The sequence below is a fragment of the Phoca vitulina genome, unplaced genomic scaffold (assembly GCF_004348235.1).
Source record: "Phoca vitulina isolate PV1807 unplaced genomic scaffold, GSC_HSeal_1.0 scaffold22, whole genome shotgun sequence".
In the NCBI taxonomy this organism is placed as follows: domain Eukaryota; kingdom Metazoa; phylum Chordata; class Mammalia; order Carnivora; family Phocidae; genus Phoca; species Phoca vitulina.
In genome coordinates this window covers 12,315,241-12,335,751 of record NW_022589725.1, presented here as the reverse complement: position 1 = coordinate 12,335,751, position 20,511 = coordinate 12,315,241, and the positions used below count along the sequence as shown (strand labels likewise).

At 43.2% G+C, this 20,511-nt stretch overlaps 1 protein-coding gene across 1 annotated transcript; it reads right to left on the bottom strand.

Moving 5' to 3' along the window:
• Positions 1 to 2,004: 2,004 nt before the first annotated feature.
• On the bottom strand, positions 2,005 to 20,004 carry LOC116641928 (signal-regulatory protein beta-1-like). The gene is made up of 4 exons (XM_032419937.1): positions 19,885 to 20,004; positions 18,141 to 18,494; positions 6,598 to 6,912; positions 2,005 to 2,324 (listed from the first exon to the last, which is right to left on the bottom strand). The coding sequence occupies exons 1-4, from the start codon at positions 19,955 to 19,957 to the stop codon at positions 2,005 to 2,007; spliced, it is 1,062 nt and encodes a 353-aa protein (XP_032275828.1). The 5' UTR covers positions 19,958 to 20,004.
• Positions 20,005 to 20,511: the final 507 nt, after the last annotated feature.

The window sequence follows — 20,511 nt, the reverse complement described above, 5'->3', positions numbered from 1 at the left end:
TTTTCTAATTTGAAACCATGCTACCATGCATATACTTGAATATTCATCTCCTGGAGCACAGGTGAAGAGTTTCTTTAGGGTATGTATATAACTCAAAGGCGGAAATAGCAGGTTATCAAGAATGCAAATGTCCAAGTTCAAATATTCCTAACTGTTTTCCAAAGTAGTTGTGCCGATTTACATACGTATCAGCAACATAAAAAGGAGCCAGTTGCTTCTTTATTTTTTCTCCTGGAATAGGGAGAAAATGATTTTGCTTTGGCTTTTCCTGATTACTAATGAGATTGGACATCTCTTCATATGTTTATTGGCCATAAATGTTTCTTTTAATCCCATTTTAATGATGGAGCTGTAAAGATTTCATGCCAGTTTGGGTGCCCACCATGGGCTTTCCTCGAGGAGTCGGGGAGGGGCCTTCAGAATTGCAGGTCTGTGTTTCTCCCTGGGTAGGAGCTTGTTTTGCCTCTGCTGGGTTTCTTGCTCAGGGTCATGAACTTCATGACCAGAATCCCCGGAGAAGCTTCTTTCCTTCATAGGATGTGAGAGCCTACCTCTCACTACTGACCCTCCCGGTCCAGGCTCTCACTTTCTCTGGGGCCTGCAGGAGACAGCGAGGAACAGCCAGCGCAGGACAGGTCTCAGAAGGCTGGTGAGGCAGGAGAAGCTTTGGTAGTGGTTGCAGACTTCATGGCCAGTGCCTCTCCTGGATCAGTCCTCCTAAATAAAACAGGAGGGGACTGAGGGCCCTGTGTCCCTGAGGAGGGCCTTGTGGCACCTGTGACCTGCAGGGGAAGTAGGGAGCTGGGGCAAAGCCCTTGTTCTCAGACTTCTCACAGACCATCTCAGGAGTGTTGTCTCCATATCAACTCTCCCTCCTTCAATGCTCCCCCTGCCCAGACCAGGGGAGCCTGCATCTCTGTGCACCTTCAGACTGGAGCTGTGAGGGGCAGAGGGGAAGGTTGAAGGGATTGGGGTGTGGCTCTTATAGGGACGCTCTGGATTCCACATGCCTTCAAGGTCAGTGTGAAATGGGAGTGCTGATGAGGCGCCTGGGTGGCTTGGTTAAGCAGCTGCCTTCAGCTCGAGTCATGATCCCAGGGTCCTGGGTTCGAGCCCTGCATCGGGCTCCCTGCTCAGCGGGGAGCCTGCTTCTCCCTCTCCCACTCCCCCTGCTTGTGCTCTCTCTGTCAAATAAATAAATAAAATCTTTAAAAAAAAAAAGAAAGAAAGAAATGGGAGTGCTGTGTGGCTTCTCCTTACAGTGCTCCCTGTTGGCCTGGAGTCTCCCGGCCCCCGGGAAGCCCAACCCCTATCTGAGGTCCCCCTTACTTGGAAGGGAATCTCCTCTTGAGGACATAGATAATGCAAAGTGCAGTCAAGGGAAACAGCTTCCAGCCAAGCAGGATGAGGGTCCCAGAGAGGGAGCTGGACGCCCTGGCATCTGGAAAGATACTAGGATGAACATGGCTTCTGGCTCCCACCATTCAACCCCTAGGCAGGCCCAGCCTCACCCCTGACTCAGGTACCAAGACAACACCTTGGACTGAGAGGGAATCCCCTCACCTCTCTAAGCCTCAGTTTCCTAGTCTTTAAAATGGGGATGATAACGTATACCTTAGAATGTTCCTGTATCAGAGAACACCAAACAGAATACCTAATAGGCACTCAGTAATTGTTGAACCTGAATGGCTTTTGAGAGGGTGGGTGGAAATGGGGGACGATAATTCGTATGAACCTATTCACTGGAAGAGCCAGTGCCGTGGCTGCGTGGTCAGGATCCCGCTGTGTGACGAAAGCGGTGCTTACAGCTCTTTGGTCCCTAAGGCAGCACACTCTGCGGAGGTTGCTCTAATTGCTGTCCCATTTTATAGATGAAGGAACTGAGGTACTGAAAGGTGAAGTGACTTCTTCAAGGTCACACATGACAAACATGGCAGAGCCAGCATGTGAACCTGGCCTGTCTGTGTCCAGGTCTGAACCTTTAACTGCTGGGTTATTCCATCCCTACTCACCCAAACGCGCTGGCTGGTCTCTGGACTCACTCAGCCGCACGCGGGCCTGGATCGGTGGCTGGGCCTCTTGCCGCACTTCGCAGGTGAACAGCTCTTTGTCCTCTGAGATGTGAACCAGGATATGACTGTCTTGGTTGAATACGCCGTCCGGGTTCTTGGTGGGGGTGGGAGCCTCACAGGCCTTAAAGCATCTGTTCACCTCCAGCCAGGTGATTTGTATGACTTCAGGGTAGAACCTTTGCACGTGGCAGGTGAGGATGGCCACCTGGAGGCTTGGGACCCGGTGGGCCGAAATAGTCACTGTGGGTATAACTGAAACAAGAGCCCTTCCTTTGTTCCTTCCTTCCCAAGCAAAAGAAGCTCAAGGAGCATCCTTACCTTTCTAGGCACTGCCCTTGGTTCCTGAGATACAGCAGTAAGCAAGACAGACACACACAGAGCTCCTGCTCCGGTGGGGAGAACAGGGAAGAAGAAAAGCAGTCACGTGAGCCTCAGAGGGGTTCTGAGAACCTATACGGGGGCACCTGACCTGGTCTGGAGGTGGGGCAGGTTAGGGAAGAGTTTCTGGAAGAAGTGACCTTTCAGCAGAGGTATGAAAAATGAATAGGAGTTAACTACGTGTGGCAAATTGTATTTTCCAAAAATGGCCACAGCAAATTCCCAGCTGTCTTCCGGAACCTTGCCATTCCTCACCGGAAGGGGAGTCTACTTCTGCCCTGGAAGCTGGGTGGGACTTTGTGACTGCCTGATGAAGAGAGTATAGCGGAGGTGACACTGTAACTTCCAAGGGTTGGTCATCAAAGTTGATGTGACTTTCCCTTGGGACTCTTGTGACCTTCACTTTTGGAACACAGCCATCAAGCTCCAAGGATGCTCTAACTAGCCCGCATGGAAAGATGATCAGGAGAGGCCGATGCCAAGAAGAAGTGAAGCCCGTAGCCCATGGCCAGCACCAATGGCCAGACGTGTTAGTGAGGCAGCTTTGTGATAATCGCAGCTGTGGTGTCATTCAGGTGAGGTCCCAGACATCATGGGGCAGAGACAGGCCATCCCTGCCAGGCCCTCTCCAAATTCCTGCCCTACAGAATATGTGAGCATCATAATTTGGGAGATCTGGAGTGAGTTTAGAGCACTGGAATATGTTTGGGGAAAATTTGTTATGCAGTCTTGGTAACTGGAACATTAGGCCAAAGGGGCTGGTGGAGGGTCAGAGGAAGGAAGGCTCTGGGCGAGGGTAGGTGTGGGAAAGTGCATCTCAGGCAGAGGGTAGGGCGTGGGCAGAGGCCCTGAGGTGAAGCCTAGTGTGTCCAAGGACAGAAAGATGATCAGAGTGAGTGAGGGGGAGCAAGGGCAAGATGACCAGTGACCATAAAGACTGTCTGCATTTACTGGTGCTATACTTACCCCTGAGAGCACATAACGACATCCTAAGGAGTCCATACATTGGTTGTTTAATACAATTAATTTCCGAATCATATGATTCTTTCCTGAAATTGATCTGCCTGAGAATGCCTACTCCTGTCTCCTGTTCCTCAGGCCTTCTCCCAACATTACAGAGGGAAGGCCTTCCTCCCACACGTCCCGAATCCAGCTGTGGTGCAGTGCCCTTGGTGTAAAGACTCTGGGACATAAAATAAAAGGACAGTTCAAAAATCCTGCTGGCCGGAAAGCCTACTTTAATCAAAGCATCATAATCTCCCCCATCTAGCTCACTGAACTGCTTTTCTGATAACATTTTAATGGTTATTTTAATAACTTTATCAGAATTTGTTGGATATTTAGATTGTTTTGATCAATTGTGTAATTCAATCCAAAAGAATTTTTTAACACTTAGAGCCTATGGTCATAAGAAAAAGTTTTAAAAATTCAATTTATATATATAATGAATATTATATATAATAAGTTATATGTAATTTGTTATATATAAAATTCAATATGTATGTATTTATGGTAGTCCTCTGTTTTCTCAGAGTTCTCTATGATATGTGTGATGATGTTGTCAATAAGGACTTTCAAATATAAAATATATTTACAGTAGGATAAAGTTCTCCCCAGGAATTAGAATGGAAATACAAATTTAGGAGGAAAAAGGAATGTTATAAAATTTCTGATTATTAAAGAGCTTGTTTATGTCTGTTGTAATGGATGATGATGGAAATCAAATCAGTATGGCTTTATTTTTCCGTTGAACATTTCAGAGAGATGTAACATTTGTAATATCCCAGGGGTTCTGGCCCGTGCAACTATTTAAGTCTGTGATGAACAATTCTGGATGTTAACTTTAAAATATACGAGGAACTACATAGTTCTTCACAATTACCCTCAGGGGTATATGAATAAAAATGTTTGAGGATTGCTGTTGAACGCCCTGATAAGGATTTTATTTTGTTTTATTTTTGTAAGAGGTGTGGTGAGCCACCGAACGGTTTTAAGGAAAGGAGGGACAAGACTTGGCTTCCTTTATAAAATGTCTTTGACTGCTGGGGATTTGGGGGCTGCACTGTTGAGGGTAATGGTGGATATGAGAGAATGGGGCTGTGGTGTCCAGGTTGCCTTGAACTTGGGGATGAACCTGGTCAGTGACAGTAGAAAGAAATGGATGGGGTCAGAGAGATGTGAGAAGTGAATTTGGTAGAACTTGGTGATGGGTTGGGTAAAACAGGTCTCTGGCTTGGATGATTGGGTTGATGGCGTGTCTCTTCATTGGTATGGGGAAGGAGGAGGAACCAGGGGTTTGGAGAGAGTGCAGAGAGCAGCACAATGCCCATCTCTTAGCTGACCATGACCGAAGCACCTTCCCTGGGGAAGGGGGACTCTGCCTTGCTCTGGTATCTCTGCATGGGGACTTCTTACAGGAGGGAGGTCTGACGTGATCATCCAAGAGGTGTATTACTGGGTTCAAATTCCAGCTCACAAACTTAAGAGCCATGTGACCTTGGACAAGTCATTTCATTTCTCTGAGCCTTGATTTCCTCATCTGCATGAAGCAGGGACACATAGCTTCTTTGGGATGCTCTAGGTGGAGGCTAGAATTCCATTTCCAAGCTGGAACCCTCTTGTGGTATCTTTTGGCTAAGCAAGGGCAGACTACTATTTAGGGAGGGAGGCATTTCCAAAATGACGAGCTAAACTCTTTACCTTGGTACCACAAATTATCTCCAGTGGTGAGGGGGCTTGTTGTGGAGATTGTGATGCTGTTAATGGGTTTTCTCTTTGCTTTGCTCTGGCTGGAGCAGACGGAGAAGGAGCATTGGGACTCTGGAGCCCTGGAAAGGATGTGCCCATTTGCAGGAAGTGAGTGGGTCTCTGCCCTCTGAGGTTGCTGGGAGGTGGTGGCTGAGGAGAGTGCAGACCCCTTGGGGACACCCTTGCCCAGGCCAGGCTGTGGACTTCCAGAGCAGAAAGGGTGATTTCCTTCCTTTACTTTCCTTCCATATTGAACACTGCAGTAATGGCCTCAATCCTTATGAAGTCAGAGCAAGGGGGGCGGGGGTGTAGTCTTGCACTGCCTCCTGCATTGTCCCCTCCCCTGATGCGGGGGTGGGTTTAAGAAGTGTGTTTCAAATACAACGACTGGCAGCAAAGCGTGGTGGCTTGCACAATGGTGTTAAGAGTTCACGTGGACAGTGCAAGAGGGAGAAACTTCCTTGCTGTGGCTTGAAGCCCTGTGTGGTCTTGTTCCTGCTCCTCTCTCTCCAGCTTCTTCCTTCCCCGTGCACCCTTCTTCTCACTAAGCCCTGACCACATGGACCTCTTCCTCCTCTCTACTGTTCAAACATGTCTCGCTCCCCACCCGTCACAGGGCCTTTGCACCCGCTGTTTCTTCTGCCTGGAACACTCCACTTTTTCCTTGGCTGACCCCCTTTCATCTTTCATGCCGTGATTCAAACATCACTTCTCCAAAAAGGCATTTCCTCAGTATACTACATTTCTCCTGTTTTCATCTATTTTAATACTCAGTTCTTTTCTCTCATAGCACATGTTATAAGTTAGAAGCGTGTGGGGCGGCTGGGTGGCTCAGTCGGTTAAGCGTCCGACTCTTGGTTTTGGCTCACGTCATGACCTCAGGGTTGTGAGATTGAGCCCCGCACTGGGCTCCATGCTCAGCGGGGAGTCTGCTTGGGATCTCTCTCTCCCTCTCCCTCTGCTCCTCCTCCCAGCACTCTCTCTCTCAAATAAATAAATCTTAAAAAAAAAGTTAGAACTGTATAGTTTTTGCATCTTGTTGATGGGGCTCATGTGATTGTGAGCTTAATGGAGTAGAACTAGGTCTGGTCTGTTTACCACGGACTCTGCAGCACGTAGAATAATACTGCCACATCGCAGATGCTCAATAAACTTGTTGAATGAATGAATGAGCTTCCACTTCCCAAATACAAGAGAGCGAAGGGAGCTCTGAAAGAGAAGGACCCAACCATGGCATCTCGTAAGAAGAGGATGGTCGGATAAGATAGGGAACCTCGTACCCATCTTACGTGGGGTTTGGTGAAGAATAAATGGGAGGATGCAGGTGAAGTGCTCCAAACAGGGAACCGGTGGTGGTCACCAAGGGTTGGCCATTTGGGTGGGGAGTGGGGGCCCTTACCTTGGAGGAATTTGGAGATGTTCACGTGCCTACTGAGGGGGCTCTGCAATGTACTGTGAGCCACTTGGCAGGTGAGCTGGGAGTGGAGTGAGGATAAGTCAAGGGTCACCAGCACCGTGCTGACGATGGTGTAGGATCCAGCATCTCTAGGCAGGAAGACCAGGGTCTGAAATGCCGGAAGCTCCACATCATTTTCAAGCCATTTCAGCTGTATATTTTTGGGAAAGAAGCCAGTTGATGTGCAGGTGAGATTCACTCTCTGGCCTGGGCTGTCCCTGTTGGAGGGGCCAGAAACCTCTGGAAGAGAGGGCTTAGCTTCCGTCAAGGCAAAGTTGAGAGAGAAGAGAGAAACATAAAGATGGCAAGTTACCTTTTAGTGCGATACCCGCCCTTACGGTTCGCCCAGCTAGACTCACCTCAATCTCTCCAGTTTTCTCCTCTGTGTAATTTTTATTATGACACTTCTTACTGTAATAGCTTTGCCAACTGGCCTCACTGACCGCTCCTTGATCCTTGCCACGTGCACTTGACAGACCTTGGTGATCATGTTAAAATACAGATCAGATCTTGTCATTTCCCTCCCTCTCTCCCCTCCTTCCTGAAGTACGTTGTCCAAAACGTCATATAAGGTAGAGAACTAAAAACATCAGATCCTCTTGCTTCCTCTCCTAGAAAAAAAATTACAGGCCAACCACTTTTAACTATTATAGCTGATTCTTTGGACATTTCTCACTGTGTTGAGCAGGGAGGGGCAGAGGGAGAAGGAGAGAGAGAATCTCAAGCAGGCTCCACACACAGCACGGAGCCTGACACGGGGTTTGACCCCACGACCCTGAGATCATGACCTGAGCTGAAATCAAGAGTTGGACGCTTAACCAACTGAGCTACCCAGGTGCCCTCTCTCTGTGTTTCTAAATAAGATGCTTATACAATTATTTCTCTTTTTTTCAGTTTTATATATTATGAATATATCTACTACTATGGAAGATGATGGTTTAGCTCTCACATCTCCCTCCACCCGCCATTCACACTTCCTTTCCTTACACCCTCTTATCATAGACACATCAAAATCTTTTATTTTATCAGTATTCAGCATTTATATTATTATGACCAAAGGAGCATTGTTCACAACTGGGCCACGTAATGTATCATGATTATATTTCCTTTCTTGTACAGCTTCCCCCCCCCCCAATTTTTAATTGTCTCTCTCTCTTTTTAAAGTTTTTATTTATTTAAGTAATCTCTACACCCAATGTGGGGCTTGAAGTCATGACCCTGAGATCAAGAGTCGCATGCTCTTTCGACTGAGCCAGCTAGGTGCCCCTAGTTGTCTTATTCTTTTTATTTGCTTAGTTTTTATGAGCCTATAACAAATTCATCCCTAAACTTTCTGCCAGATAGGTATAACTCCTCCCAGATCGTTTGATACTGCCAAGTACTGTAGTGAACTTCAGTTTAGGGTACATGAAAGCCCAGGAGTGCACAAAGACTTTTCAGGGAGTATACAGGTTTGGGTTAAAAAAAAAAAAACGTTTATAACACACCTTAAAAATACAAAGTACATGGGTGCCTGGGTGGCTCAGTCAGTTAAGTGTCCAACTCTTGATTTTGGCTCAGGTCATGATCTCAGGGTCATGCGATCAAGCCCTAAGTCCGGCTCCATGCTGGGCGTGAAACCTGCTTAAAATTCTCTTCTCCCCACCCCTACCCTCCCCCGCTGCTCACACATGCTTGCTCTCTCTCTCAAAAGAAAAATACAGAGTACTCATCCTGGGACTTTAACAATTATCAACCAATGTTTCATTTATACTTCTACCATCCACTGCATTATTTTATTTTATTTTTTTTAAGATTTTATTTATTTATTTGACAGAGAGAGACACAGTGAGAGAGGGAACACAAGCAGGGGGAGTGGGAAAGGGAGAAGCAGGCTCCCCGCGGAGCAGGGAGCCTGATGCAGGGCTCTATCCCAGGACCTCGGGATCATGACCTGAGTTGAAGTCAGATACTTAACAACTGAGCCACCCAGGCGCCCCATCCACTGTGTTATTTTAAAGCAAAACTAGACACTGTCATTTCATTCACAACTACCTCAGCATGTATACTTAAGAATTAAGAATTATTTTTTAAACATAATCAAGGGGTGCCTGGGTGACTCAGCTGCTTAAACATCCAACTCTTGATTTCGACTCAGGTCATGATCTCAGGGTTGTGAGATCGAGCCCCACGTTGGGCTCCGTGCTGGGCTGAGCCTGCTTAAGATTCTCTCTCTCCCTCTCCCTCTGCCCACTGTCCCCCGCTTGTGCTCTCTCTCTTTCTTCTCTTAAAAAAATTATTTTTAAACATAATCAAAATCTCATTATCATACTTAAAATTTTTTTTCTTTTTTAATTTTATTATGTTACGTTAGTCACCATACAATACATCATTGGTTTTTGATGTGGTGATCCACGATCCACTGTTATCATACTTAAAATTTAATAATAATTCTTTTAATATTATCTAATACTTGTCAGTATTCAAATTTTCCTGCTTGTCTCACAAATATCATCTTATAATTGGTTTGTTTGAATAAGGATGTAAACAAGATCCATATGTTACATTTTGTTGCTATGTCTTTTTTTTTTTTTTTTTAAGTAGGCTCCATGCCCAATGTGGGGCTTGAACTCAGGACCTTGAGATCAAGAGTTGAATGCTCTACTGACTGAGCTAGCCAGGCACCCCTTGCTATTTCTTTTACATCTCCTTTTCTAAAAGAGTTTCCCTTTCCTCTTATTTTTCTTAATATTTATTTGTTGAAAAAACCCAAGTCTGCCGGAAAAACCTGCAGAATTTTCCATATTCTTGCATATATTCCTGTTGTATCATTTGAAATGATACTCTTTCCCCTATATTGCCTGCAGCTGGATCTAAAGGATCTAGTTGGTTAGAACCAGGTTCATAATTTTCATATGGTGTTTCATATGGTGTTCATAATCAACACCAAGAATACTTCATAGGTGTTGCCAACAACTTCCTAATGCATTACATTAGGAGGCATGTAATATCTAGCTATTTCTTTTTATGGTGTTACGATTGACTACTGGCTTTAGGTGTTGTCAGCTTGATCTATCTGCTGTGAAGTTCTCTACCAGCCTTTAGCCCAAATCTTTAACAAATGTAGATAATAATGTCTAGACCCATCATTCCACCAGGGGTTATACACTGGTGACTACTAATGTTACTATTCCTTCTGTCTGTATCAGTTGAAATTATTTTTTCCTTCCAACTATTTTTGGTTATTTTGACATACAGTTCATAAAGGAAAGGCAGGGTAAAAATGTCTTTGCTTACTCTCCTTTAGATTTTAGAACAATGAGTTGGTGCCTTAGTAGCCCCCAGAGGTGACCAATGAAGTTTCTTTTATTTTTGTATCATTATAAAATTACGGTTTTTAACATGGATTGATAGATGTCAATCCATTTTTATTTTTATACTTTTTAATGCTCAAATCATCTCCTCTTTAGCCAGTGGAAGTCTCCTTGAAATTAGTTCCTGAGTTTTTTTATATAATTTCAGTAAACATCGATAGCTTCCTTGCTTTTCACACAACAAAATATTCCATGCTCATTTTGCACATTTCCTGTCCGAGATCCGGAATCTGTCATTGCCCTATGCAGCCCTGGTTGTTTTTTGTGGAAGTGCTATTAAGAGACCATAATCTGTGTTTTAGTGGTGCTCATTACTACTAGGTCGTCACTGCTTCCAGGTCCTTTTTGGGGGACAGGACAGGGCTATGAAGTAAGTATTTTTTAAGGAGGGAGACAATTAAACAGGTTAATACTGATAGTTATAATCCAATTTTAAGAATGCAGTTTTTAGGGCACTTGGGTGGCTCATTTGGTTAAGTGCCTGCCTTCAGCTCAGGTCATGATCCCAGCGTCCTGGGATCGAGTCCTGCATCAGGCTCCTTGCTTGGCCGGAAGTCTATTTCTCCCTCTACCCCTCCCCTCTGCTTGAGTGCACACGTGTGCTCTCTTGCTCTCTCTCAAATAAATAAATAAAATCTTAAAAAAAAAGAAAAAAGAATGCAGTTGTTAAACTTAACGTCTTTGTTTCTGCTCTGTATCTTTCTCTCATCCTGAAAATTCCAGTTCCTAAGGACATCAACACATTTTTTTGCTTTAACCTACAACACATATATAATACTTATAAACACCAACACCAAATATTATTACCAAATTATTGAATAGAGTTTTGGATTTCTTCATGCTTCTCGTTGTTCTTAGGATACGTTTCATTGGGGATATAGATACAAATTATTATGTATAACGTACACTCTCCAAGGCACACCCAGATTCCTTGAGCTTGACCACTCCAGTGCACTCAGGACTACTTCCAAATGCCTGTATATGCATGTTTTCTCCTGAAAGCTTTTTCAGAAGGTTGCTTTTATGGAAGGTTGTCTGTGCACATGGAACACTGAAAATACGTGGCATCTAACACCTTCTGAGAACAGCTCTCAGTCAATGACTGAGAGTGAGTTGGTATGTAATTAGCCCAAACTTCTTTCCTTTCAAGAGGGGTACATCTGATACATGTTCTGTATCATTTCCCATAGTTTCTCATCTGATTAAGATCCATTTGCCCACAGTGGTGGTGGGCTTGATGACACACCCTTCACTAACTGTCTGACTTCACCCCTTCCCTACTGGGGTTCCTGGCACTCAAATATTTGTCTCAGATCTGCTTGGTGAATCTAAGCTAAAACCCTATGTTTCAAAGTCTCTTGAAATAATTTCTCTTTATCTGGGTAAGCCATCAATATATGGTTAGATTAATTAGTTAAATTTTAGATTTCATAGTCTAGATATTAATGAATTTTTTAATTTTTAATTTATTAATTATTTAAAATGTGCATATGTTTGTAGAATCAAAACCTCAGGCAAAGGACAGTCAGAGAAGTCTAACTTTCATCCCTGTCCCTTCTACCCTGTTGCCTTCTTCCCTGATAGGTAAATTTTTTTCCTATTTTTTATTTATTTAAATTCAATTAGCTGACATATAGTACATCATTAGTTTTTGATGTAGTGTTCAGTGATTCATTAGTTGCATGTAACACCCAGTGCTCATCACGTCACGGGCCTTCCTTAATGCCCATCACCCAGTTACACCATCCCCCCACCCACCTTCCTTTCCGTAACCCTCAGTTTGTTTCCCAGAGTCAAGAGTCTCTTATGGTTTGTCTCCCTCTCTGATTTCTTCCCATTCAGTTTTCCCTCCCTTCCCCTATGATCCTCTTCACTTTTATTCCTCTTTTAAAAGAATATAACCAAATATGGATATGCTTGTGTTTCCCACCCTTCTTAACATAAAAGATGGTGTGCTCTGCTTCTTGTTTAACGATATCCTGTGGGTCATGCTGAAGCAAAGTGCTGACTTCTTCTCCTGCCTTTTTAAAGTTATAGTACTCCATTTTGTGACTCTACCATAATTTATTTAGCAGCTTGTCTTTTATTCTGACACATAGTGTTGTAATCAAGAGCCTAACCATAAATCATCTTGCACTTATGTTAGTATATCTTTGGGATAAGTTTCTAGAAGTAAGATTGTTAAGTCACAGGGTAATGTATATATGTATACGTAACATGTAATTTTGCTAAATATTGCCAAATCCACTTCCTTATGACTTACGTGATTTTGAATTTCTACATACAAAATATGGAAGTATCAGTTTTCCCATAGCTCCTCCAACAGGGTGTGTTGTCAAACTTTTGGATTTTTGGCCAAGCAGATAGGTGAGAAGTTGTGTCCCAATGTAGTTTTAAATGGCATATCCTTTCATGTGAGGGTGATTGAACAAACTCTTATATATTTAGGAGATATTTCTATTTCACTTTCTATAAATTGTCTTCTCATATTTATTGCCCATAATTCTATAAAGTTGCTTGTTGTAAAATTTTAGAAGTTCTCTATATACATTAGGGGTGATTCTTTGTATTATAAGTTGCAAAATAGTGTGTGCGCACACACTTCCATACACAGGTTTCTTTTTGTACAGATGATCATTGTCATTTTTTTCTCTTTTTGTTTCTGCATTTTGAATTATAGTTGGGAAGGTTTTCCCCATTTCCAGATTACAAAAGAATCCAGACATGATTGCTTCTCATACTTGCACAGTTTCATTAGTTAAATATCTGATCCATGTGGAATTAATTTCGGCTTGTGGTGGAAGGAACTGTTCTGGATTTTTTATTCTGTTCCACTGGTTTGCTTACTAATTTTCCAATCGATCCACCACTATTGTTGCAGGCTTCTTTCCTCATGAAATTGCCTTCACTTTTTTTTTTAAAGAAATCAATTGACCGTATGTATGGTATTGTTTCTGGAATGTATTCTTTTTCATTGATCTATTTGTCTATCTTTTGTTTATTTATTTTTAGTAATCTCTACACCCAATGTGGGGCTCAAACTCATGACCCCAAGATCAAGAGCTGCATGCTCTTCTGACTGAGCTAGCTAGGCACCCCATCTACTTGTCTATCTTGATGCCAATACTACAGTGAATGATTTTTGTAGCTTTATAATAATTCTATGTTCATGAGGGTATGGCCTCAAGTTTTCTTTATTTGGTTTTAGTATCACAGTAATGCTGGTTTTAAGGATTGATTGGGAAGCATCACTCTCTCTCCAATTTTCTGGAAGAATTGGTGTAGAATTGTTAGCATTTCTTTCTTCAGTGTTTGGTAGAGTTTCTCAGTGAAGTCATCTGGGCCTGGACTGTTGTTTGTGGGAGGCTTTTGAAACTACAAATTCAATTTCTTTAATAAATATAGAAATAATCAGGCTATTGACTTCTTCTGGAGTGACCTTTAGTAGCCCGTGTCTTCTGAAGAATTTGTGCATTTCATCTAAGTTGTTGAGTTTATAGGTATAACATTTTTCATAAAGTTTCCTTATAATCTTTTTAGTATCTGTGGAAACCATAGGGATGTTACCTCTCTCATTCTTTTTTTTTTTAAGTTTATTTATTTATTTATTTTTTTAGTAATCTCTACACACCCAAGGTGGGGCTTAACGTCATGATCCTGAGATCAACAGTCACATGCTCTTCCAACTGAGCCAGCCTAGCGCCCCATCTCTCAGTCTTGATATTGGTAATTTGTGTACTCTCTCTTTTTTCTTGACTGACTGTGTGGCTAAGAGTTTATAAATTTTACTGATTTTCCAAAGAACCAGCTTTCGGTTTTATTGGTTTTCTCCTAGTTTTCCATTTTCTATTTTTGATTTCTGCTCTGTTCTTTACTTTTTCCTTTCTTCTGGTTGCTTTGGGTTTCCCTCGTTCTTCTTGTTCTAATTTTTAAGATCACTGATTGAAACTTCTCTTCTGTCCTAATATAAGCATTTTAGTGCTATAAATTTCCCCCTAAGCACTGTTTTGGCTGCATCCACAAATTCTGTATGTTGTGCTTTCATGTTCATTCAGTTTAGAATACTCTCTCATTTTCCTTTTACTTCTTCTTTGATAACATGTTATTCAGAAGTGTATCCTTTTGTTTCCAAATATTTGGGCTTTTCCAGACATCATTTTGTTATTATCAATATAATTCCAGTAAGAACACATTTTGTATGACTTGACTAATTTTAAATTTACTGAGACAATTTATAGCCCAGGTTATGATGCATCTTGGTAAGTGTTCCCTTTGCATTTGAAAAGAATGTGTATCCTGCTGTTTTGGGATGGAGTGTTCTATAAATGTCAGTTAACTCAGATTGTTTTATAATGCCGTTCAGTCTTCTACATACTTAGTGATGTTCTGCCTACTTGTCTTACCAGTTATTGAAAGAGGAGTGTTGAAATCTGAAACTATAGCTGTGGACTTGTCTCTCCATCCTTAACTATTTTATGAGTTTTTGTGTCATGTATTTTACAGCTCTCTTATTGGGTGAATAAACATTTAGGATTGTTATATTATCTCATTTAAAAATGCTTTGAAGATGTTTCTCCACTATCTTTTGGCTTACATAATTTTTCAATGGGAAATCTGCTGTCAAATTTATCTTCCTTTATATCTAATATTTCCCTTTTCTTCTGGTTGTTTTTAAGATCTTTTCTTTATTACTGATTTTATGCGATTGGAATATGATGCACTTTGGTGTAGTTTTCTTCATGTTTCTTGCGCTTGGGGTTCACTGAGATTTCTGGATCCATAGGTTCATAGTTTTCATCATATTTGGAAAAATGCAACCATTATTTCTTCAAATACTCTTTCTGTCCCCTACTTCCTTTAGAGTCTCTAACACATATTTAGTAGGCCACTTGAGGTTTTCCCATAGCTGATTGATGCTCTGTTTATCTTTTCTCAGTCTTTTACATTTTTGTGTATAATTTTGGATAGTTTCTGTTGCTGTATATTAAGTTCTTTAATTTTTTTCAGTGTCTTACCTGCCATGAATCCCATCCAGTCTACATTTTTCATCCTAGACATTGCAGTTTTCATCTCTAAAAGTTCAACATGGATCTTTGAAAATATTTTTCATGCTTCTACTTCACACATTCAGTCTTTCCTCTTATTTGACCACATAGTGGAGTTATACTAACTTTACTATCCTTGTGTACTAATCCTGTCATCTGTCATTTCTGGTTAGGTTTCAAATGGTTGATTCACATTATAAATGGTGTTTTCCTGCTTCTTTCATGCTTGGTAATTTTAAAAATTTTATTGAGATACAGTTGAGATACAGTGTTATATTAGTTTCAGGTGTATAACACAGTGATCCCACAGTTCTATATATTATTCTGTGCTCACCACGATAACTGTAGTTACTATCTGTCAGCTTGGTAGTTTTTTATTGCAGGCCAGAAGTTGTGAATTTTACTTTGTTTAGTATTGGATATTTTGTGATCTTATAAATATGCTTGAACTTGTTTTGGGACCTGGTTAAATTACCTGGAAACAGTTTGATGTTTTCATGTGTTGTATTTAAGCTTTGCGATGCAGGACCATAGCATCATTTGGGCTAGGGCTAATTTTTTCTCCCTTTTTTACCTCTTACTGAGGCAGAACGCTTCTGCATACTGTACCAGATGCTCCATGAATTATGAGGTTTTTTACTCAGGTTGGTGGGAACAGGCACCGTTCTTGGCCTTGTGTGAGCTCCAGGGATATTTTCTCTTGAAGCCACGTACATATACTCGTGTACATGTATTTCCTCATGAACATACTCTTCAGTACTCAGCCAAATACTCAAGATCTTTGCAGTTCTCTCTCTGTGTAGCTTTCTCATCTTTGGTGCTCTCCTCTGAAAACTCCAGCCACTTTGCCCTCCTTAGACTTCTAGCTCCTTCTCAACTTGAGGAGGCTTCCATGCTCCATCGGAATACTTTCCTACTGCATGGTGGCATGGAAGCTTTCTCAGAGAGTAAGCTGGAGGCAACCTTGGGTTCTGTGTCATTTGTCTCTCATCTCTCAGGGATTACTGTCCTTTGTTGCCTGTTGTCCAATGTCTTGTCAACCATTGTTCCATGTAGTTTGCCCAGATTTTTCATGGGCAAGTAAATCCAGTCCCTATCACTGTTTTGATAGAAGGTGCCCAAAGTATTAAATTTGCTATTGTGTATGTGGTCATCTATTCCATTATATCTTCTAACTGGTTTTTGTTTGCTTATATGAAGGTCATTGATTTCTGTTTATTGATTTTATAACTTGCCACATTACTAAAGTATCATTGATTTCTGTTTATTGATTTTATAACTTGCCACATTACTAAAGTATCTTATAGTTTGTAATAGCTTAACCTTGAGTCCATTAAGTTTTCCAGATACCATATCATTTACAAAGAGAGATAGTTTTTCTACTTCCTTTATAATTTGTATGCTTTCTATTGTTTTCTCCTTTCTGAAAGCATTGGCTAATATTTCAATATAATCTTAAATAATATTAGAAATGGTAGGCATGAGTTGGAAGACTAATGTCCTAGTGATTCAATCTTTTTGAGATGCCCTCTTAAAGCCCTCAGTCCTCCTGTTCTGGAATGGCCTAGTGGTTATTCCTTTTTTTTTTTTTTTAAGATTTTTTTTTTTTTTAATTTATTTATTTGAGAGAGAGAATGAGAGAGAGAGAGAGAGCACATGAGAGGGAAGAGGGTCAGAGGGAGAAGCAGACTCCCTGCCGAGCTGGGAGCCCGATGCGGGACTTGATTCAGGGACTCCAGGATCATGACCTGAGCCGAAGGCAGTCGCTTAACCAACTGAGCCACCCAGGCGCCCCCTAGTGGTTATTCCTATGCCTCCTGCACAGCTCTTATCTTGGAGTCTCCAGTCCCCTTTTCTGGTTCCCATTCTTACTTTTCTTTGCTTAACTTTTATCTTGGTTAAAACAGAAAGGTTACACTGAAAGGTAGCTCTTGGTGATGTCACAAATTCAACAGATTAGCTGGGTCTAGAATTTTAAGTTGGACATCATTTTCCTTAAGAATTTTGAAGGCACCACTCCTTGTGTTCTAGCATCTAATGCTGCCTGTATACATCTCACGCTGATCTCGTTTAAATGGTTCTCATACAACTTGCTTTTTATTTTAAATTCTTGAAAATCATATGACCTTCTCTTTGTCTCAGAAGACTACCTACCAGTTCCCTTCGCTTTTCTGTGGCCCGGAGGCACTAAAATTTTAATTCAAAAATTCTGTTGATGTATGTTTCTATTCTGTTCTGTTTGAGTAAGTTACCACACTCATTTTTTTACAGAGAAAACAACATGATCATTAAGTCATCAGTATGAACAGGCCTGAACTAACTGCTCTGCTTCCCACGCTTTCCTGTATGGATGCAATTTAGAGTCTTGTGGGCTTTGTCTTCAGCCATGATTTTATCAGCCAGGACCAAATCCAAAAATATACAGGTCTTAAAGAATCAAGGGCAAATTTTGAGAAATATAAGGATTACATATTCCACATCCCCAAATGTGATTTTTATAATTTTCTGCCTCAGTAATTCTTTCATTCCTTGTTTCTGTGAATCTGTGGTTTCATGCCTTTAAGATTATGTTTTTAGGTCTAATTGGTTTTAATATCCTGAATAGTGACAATATACACTAATACAGTAATTAGGTTACAGGTGCTCTTCTAAGTGTTTTACATTTATAAACTCATTTACGTTTGTACTCCTCATAACAAATCTACGAGGTGAGTACAATTATTATTCCTATCTTACAGATGAGAAAATGGAGGCACAGAGAATTTAAGAAAGTCACTAAAGTCACACAGCTTGAAAATGGCAGAGTTAGAAGTTGAATCCAGGCCGTTTGGCCCTGGTGCCTATAATTTTACCCACTCTGCTTTCCGGTCTATTTTGTGGCCTTTGAAAATGTAAGATTCTAACTCTCTTGCTAGGGGCCCTGGGATTCTATTCCACTCTGCTCCCGTGCTGTGATTTCTCACTACCCCATCTTCTATCCTCAACTTAACATAAGGGCTGACAAAAGGAGGAGCCTTGGGCTGAGAGCCTGGAGCTTGTAATCTGTCTTTAGAACAACCAGGCTGGGTTTTCAGGGATCTGGACTTACCACGTACAAACATCCTGGTGCCTGGTCCAGACTTAAACTCCACGTCAGGGGTCCCTTTCTGGAACTTCACACAGTAGTAGGTTCCGGCGTCTGCTGGGGTGATATTACTGATGCGGATGGAAAAGTCCGTGCTGTTTCTCCTTGTGGTATCTGCAACATTTGTCACTCGGGGGTAGTGGCCTCCTCTGAAACTGAAGATTAACTCCCGGGCTGGCCCTGTTCCCCTGAACCACTCAACCGGCCCAAGGGGGAGCAGGGAGATCAGGGTGCAGCGCAGAGTGGCTGTCTGTCCGGCTGCGACAGACACTGACTTCTCAGGCTGGATCACCTGCAGCTCCGCCTCACCTGCCACACCTGGAGGGAAACACAAGTCAGCTCCACGTGTCCCCTGCCTGGCCCAGGGGACTTCTCTTAACGGCTTTGTTGTGAGACTGAAACTGGAAGCCGTTGAAAAACACTCAGGATTGTGCCTGAAGGGCCTGGAATGTGTGGACCTGGAGTCAGGCTGATGTGGGCTCAAGGCCCGACTCCAGCTCAGACAAGCCTGCTGCTGTTTGGGGGAAGCCCGTCCCTCCCTCCTCTGCTTTCGGTGGTTTCCTCTGTCAAGCAGGATGGATCAAGCCTTTCCCCATCAGTGCTGTGAGTTTTCAAGGAAGACATTGGTTGTCAAGGACATGCAGTGAGTGCTGTAATGGCCAGACTCAGCAGGACCGTTTTTTAGGTGTTCGTATTTGCATTCACTAAACCCTAGTAGGATTCGACAGGGAGTTTCCATAGACACTTGACCAGACATCACTCTAAGCACTTAAATACATTAACTGACTCATTCAATTCCCACCACTGCTCTGTGAGAAAGGCATTATTATTATTAATCTCTGTTTCCAGACAAGAAAATGGAGGCACAGAGAAATTCATAACTTGTTCTAAGCCAAATAGGGTATAAATGATGAACTTGGATTTGAACTCTGGCAGATCTGTTTCAAAAAATATCTGTGCTTTTAACCGCTTTCCTGGACAGTCTCGCAACTGAGATGTCAACCCACTGGGGAGGAGAAGGGGGAATTCACCTGTCTGCGGGGTTTGGGGTCAGCTCTGGGGAGAAGGGAGCAGACAGGCAGGACTAACTCCCAATCAAGAATAATAATAATAATAAGACTATGATTTTAGAATGCTGAGATTTTGGGAGACTTAATAGTCTACAAAGTACCACTTACCAGTTTTCTAATCGCTCTGCATGGCATGTGGAGTACTTGTGATCTATCTACCTATCTACCTACCTATCATCATCTCCATCTTAATTAGGGCGGCTCTGACTCCCAGGTTCTAGGGTTTTCAGCAGGAGTCAGATGCTGCACCCCCACCTCCTCCCTCAGGGTGGCCCCAGGTCCTGCAGGTCAAGTCATAGGGGATCATGGAGGCTTCACAGGGTGACAGGAGTGTGGGAAGTGTAGCGGGGCTGGGAAGACCCTGTCACTGAGAAATGCCTGGTGGGGTTAATCCTGTCTGGACCTGAGTGGGAGAGGAAAGGAGCCCTCCGACTAATAAGCCTTCTGGGGGCATTTGTTTGGGAGGGCCTTGTTGTAAAAGAAAACATTTAGAGAAATGTCTTCAAGAGGAAGCCACGGTGAAGAAAGAGGGCCTGGAACCGAGATCCATCCGCCCCACTGCCAACGGGGAAGCCGAGCGTCGGCCGCCACACTCAGGTGAGCATCCTTGCGCCGTGCTCCCCGAGGGCGGCACTCACCTGTGAGGCCCAGCAGCAGAGGCAGCAGCAGGGATGGCCGAGGCAGGCGGGGTGGGGAGGCAGGTGCGGGCATCGTGGTGGCCTGGAGCCTGCTCTGTCTGAATGTCGCCCCGGAGAGGTCTCGGGGACTCCACTCTGTGATGCGAGGGGAAGCCTGGTGTCCCTCACGGAAGAGGAAGTGACTGTGATGGGTGGAACGAGCTGTGGGGTTTTCAGTTTCTGCTTCTGGATTGTGAAATAGGAATCAGACCCAGCCACGAAATGACCGAGCGAAGGCCCCCAAGATGCCTGGAGGGTTGCGGCAGGCCCCCTTAAGGCCCGGGCTGTGTCCCTGGGCCCCTTGGCTCCAGGTCAGAGGCCCCGCTGGCCCTTGCTCATCCCGGCGCACAAAGGTACACGGTCCCACAGAGTGGAGGGTGTGTTCCGTGTTTGGGAACGTGCAACACGCTGGGCTCAGGCAACTGCCCCGCTGTCCGGGAGGAAGGCTCCTGGGAATAGGACCGGGGGGGCGGGGGGGTGCTGTTCTGCCCACTCCAGAGGGGTCAGTGGTAAAAATGAGCCGTGTCTGACGGGCGCCCCTGGCTTTGAGGGTGCACTTTCAGGGGAAGGGGCTTCCAGTGAGCCAAG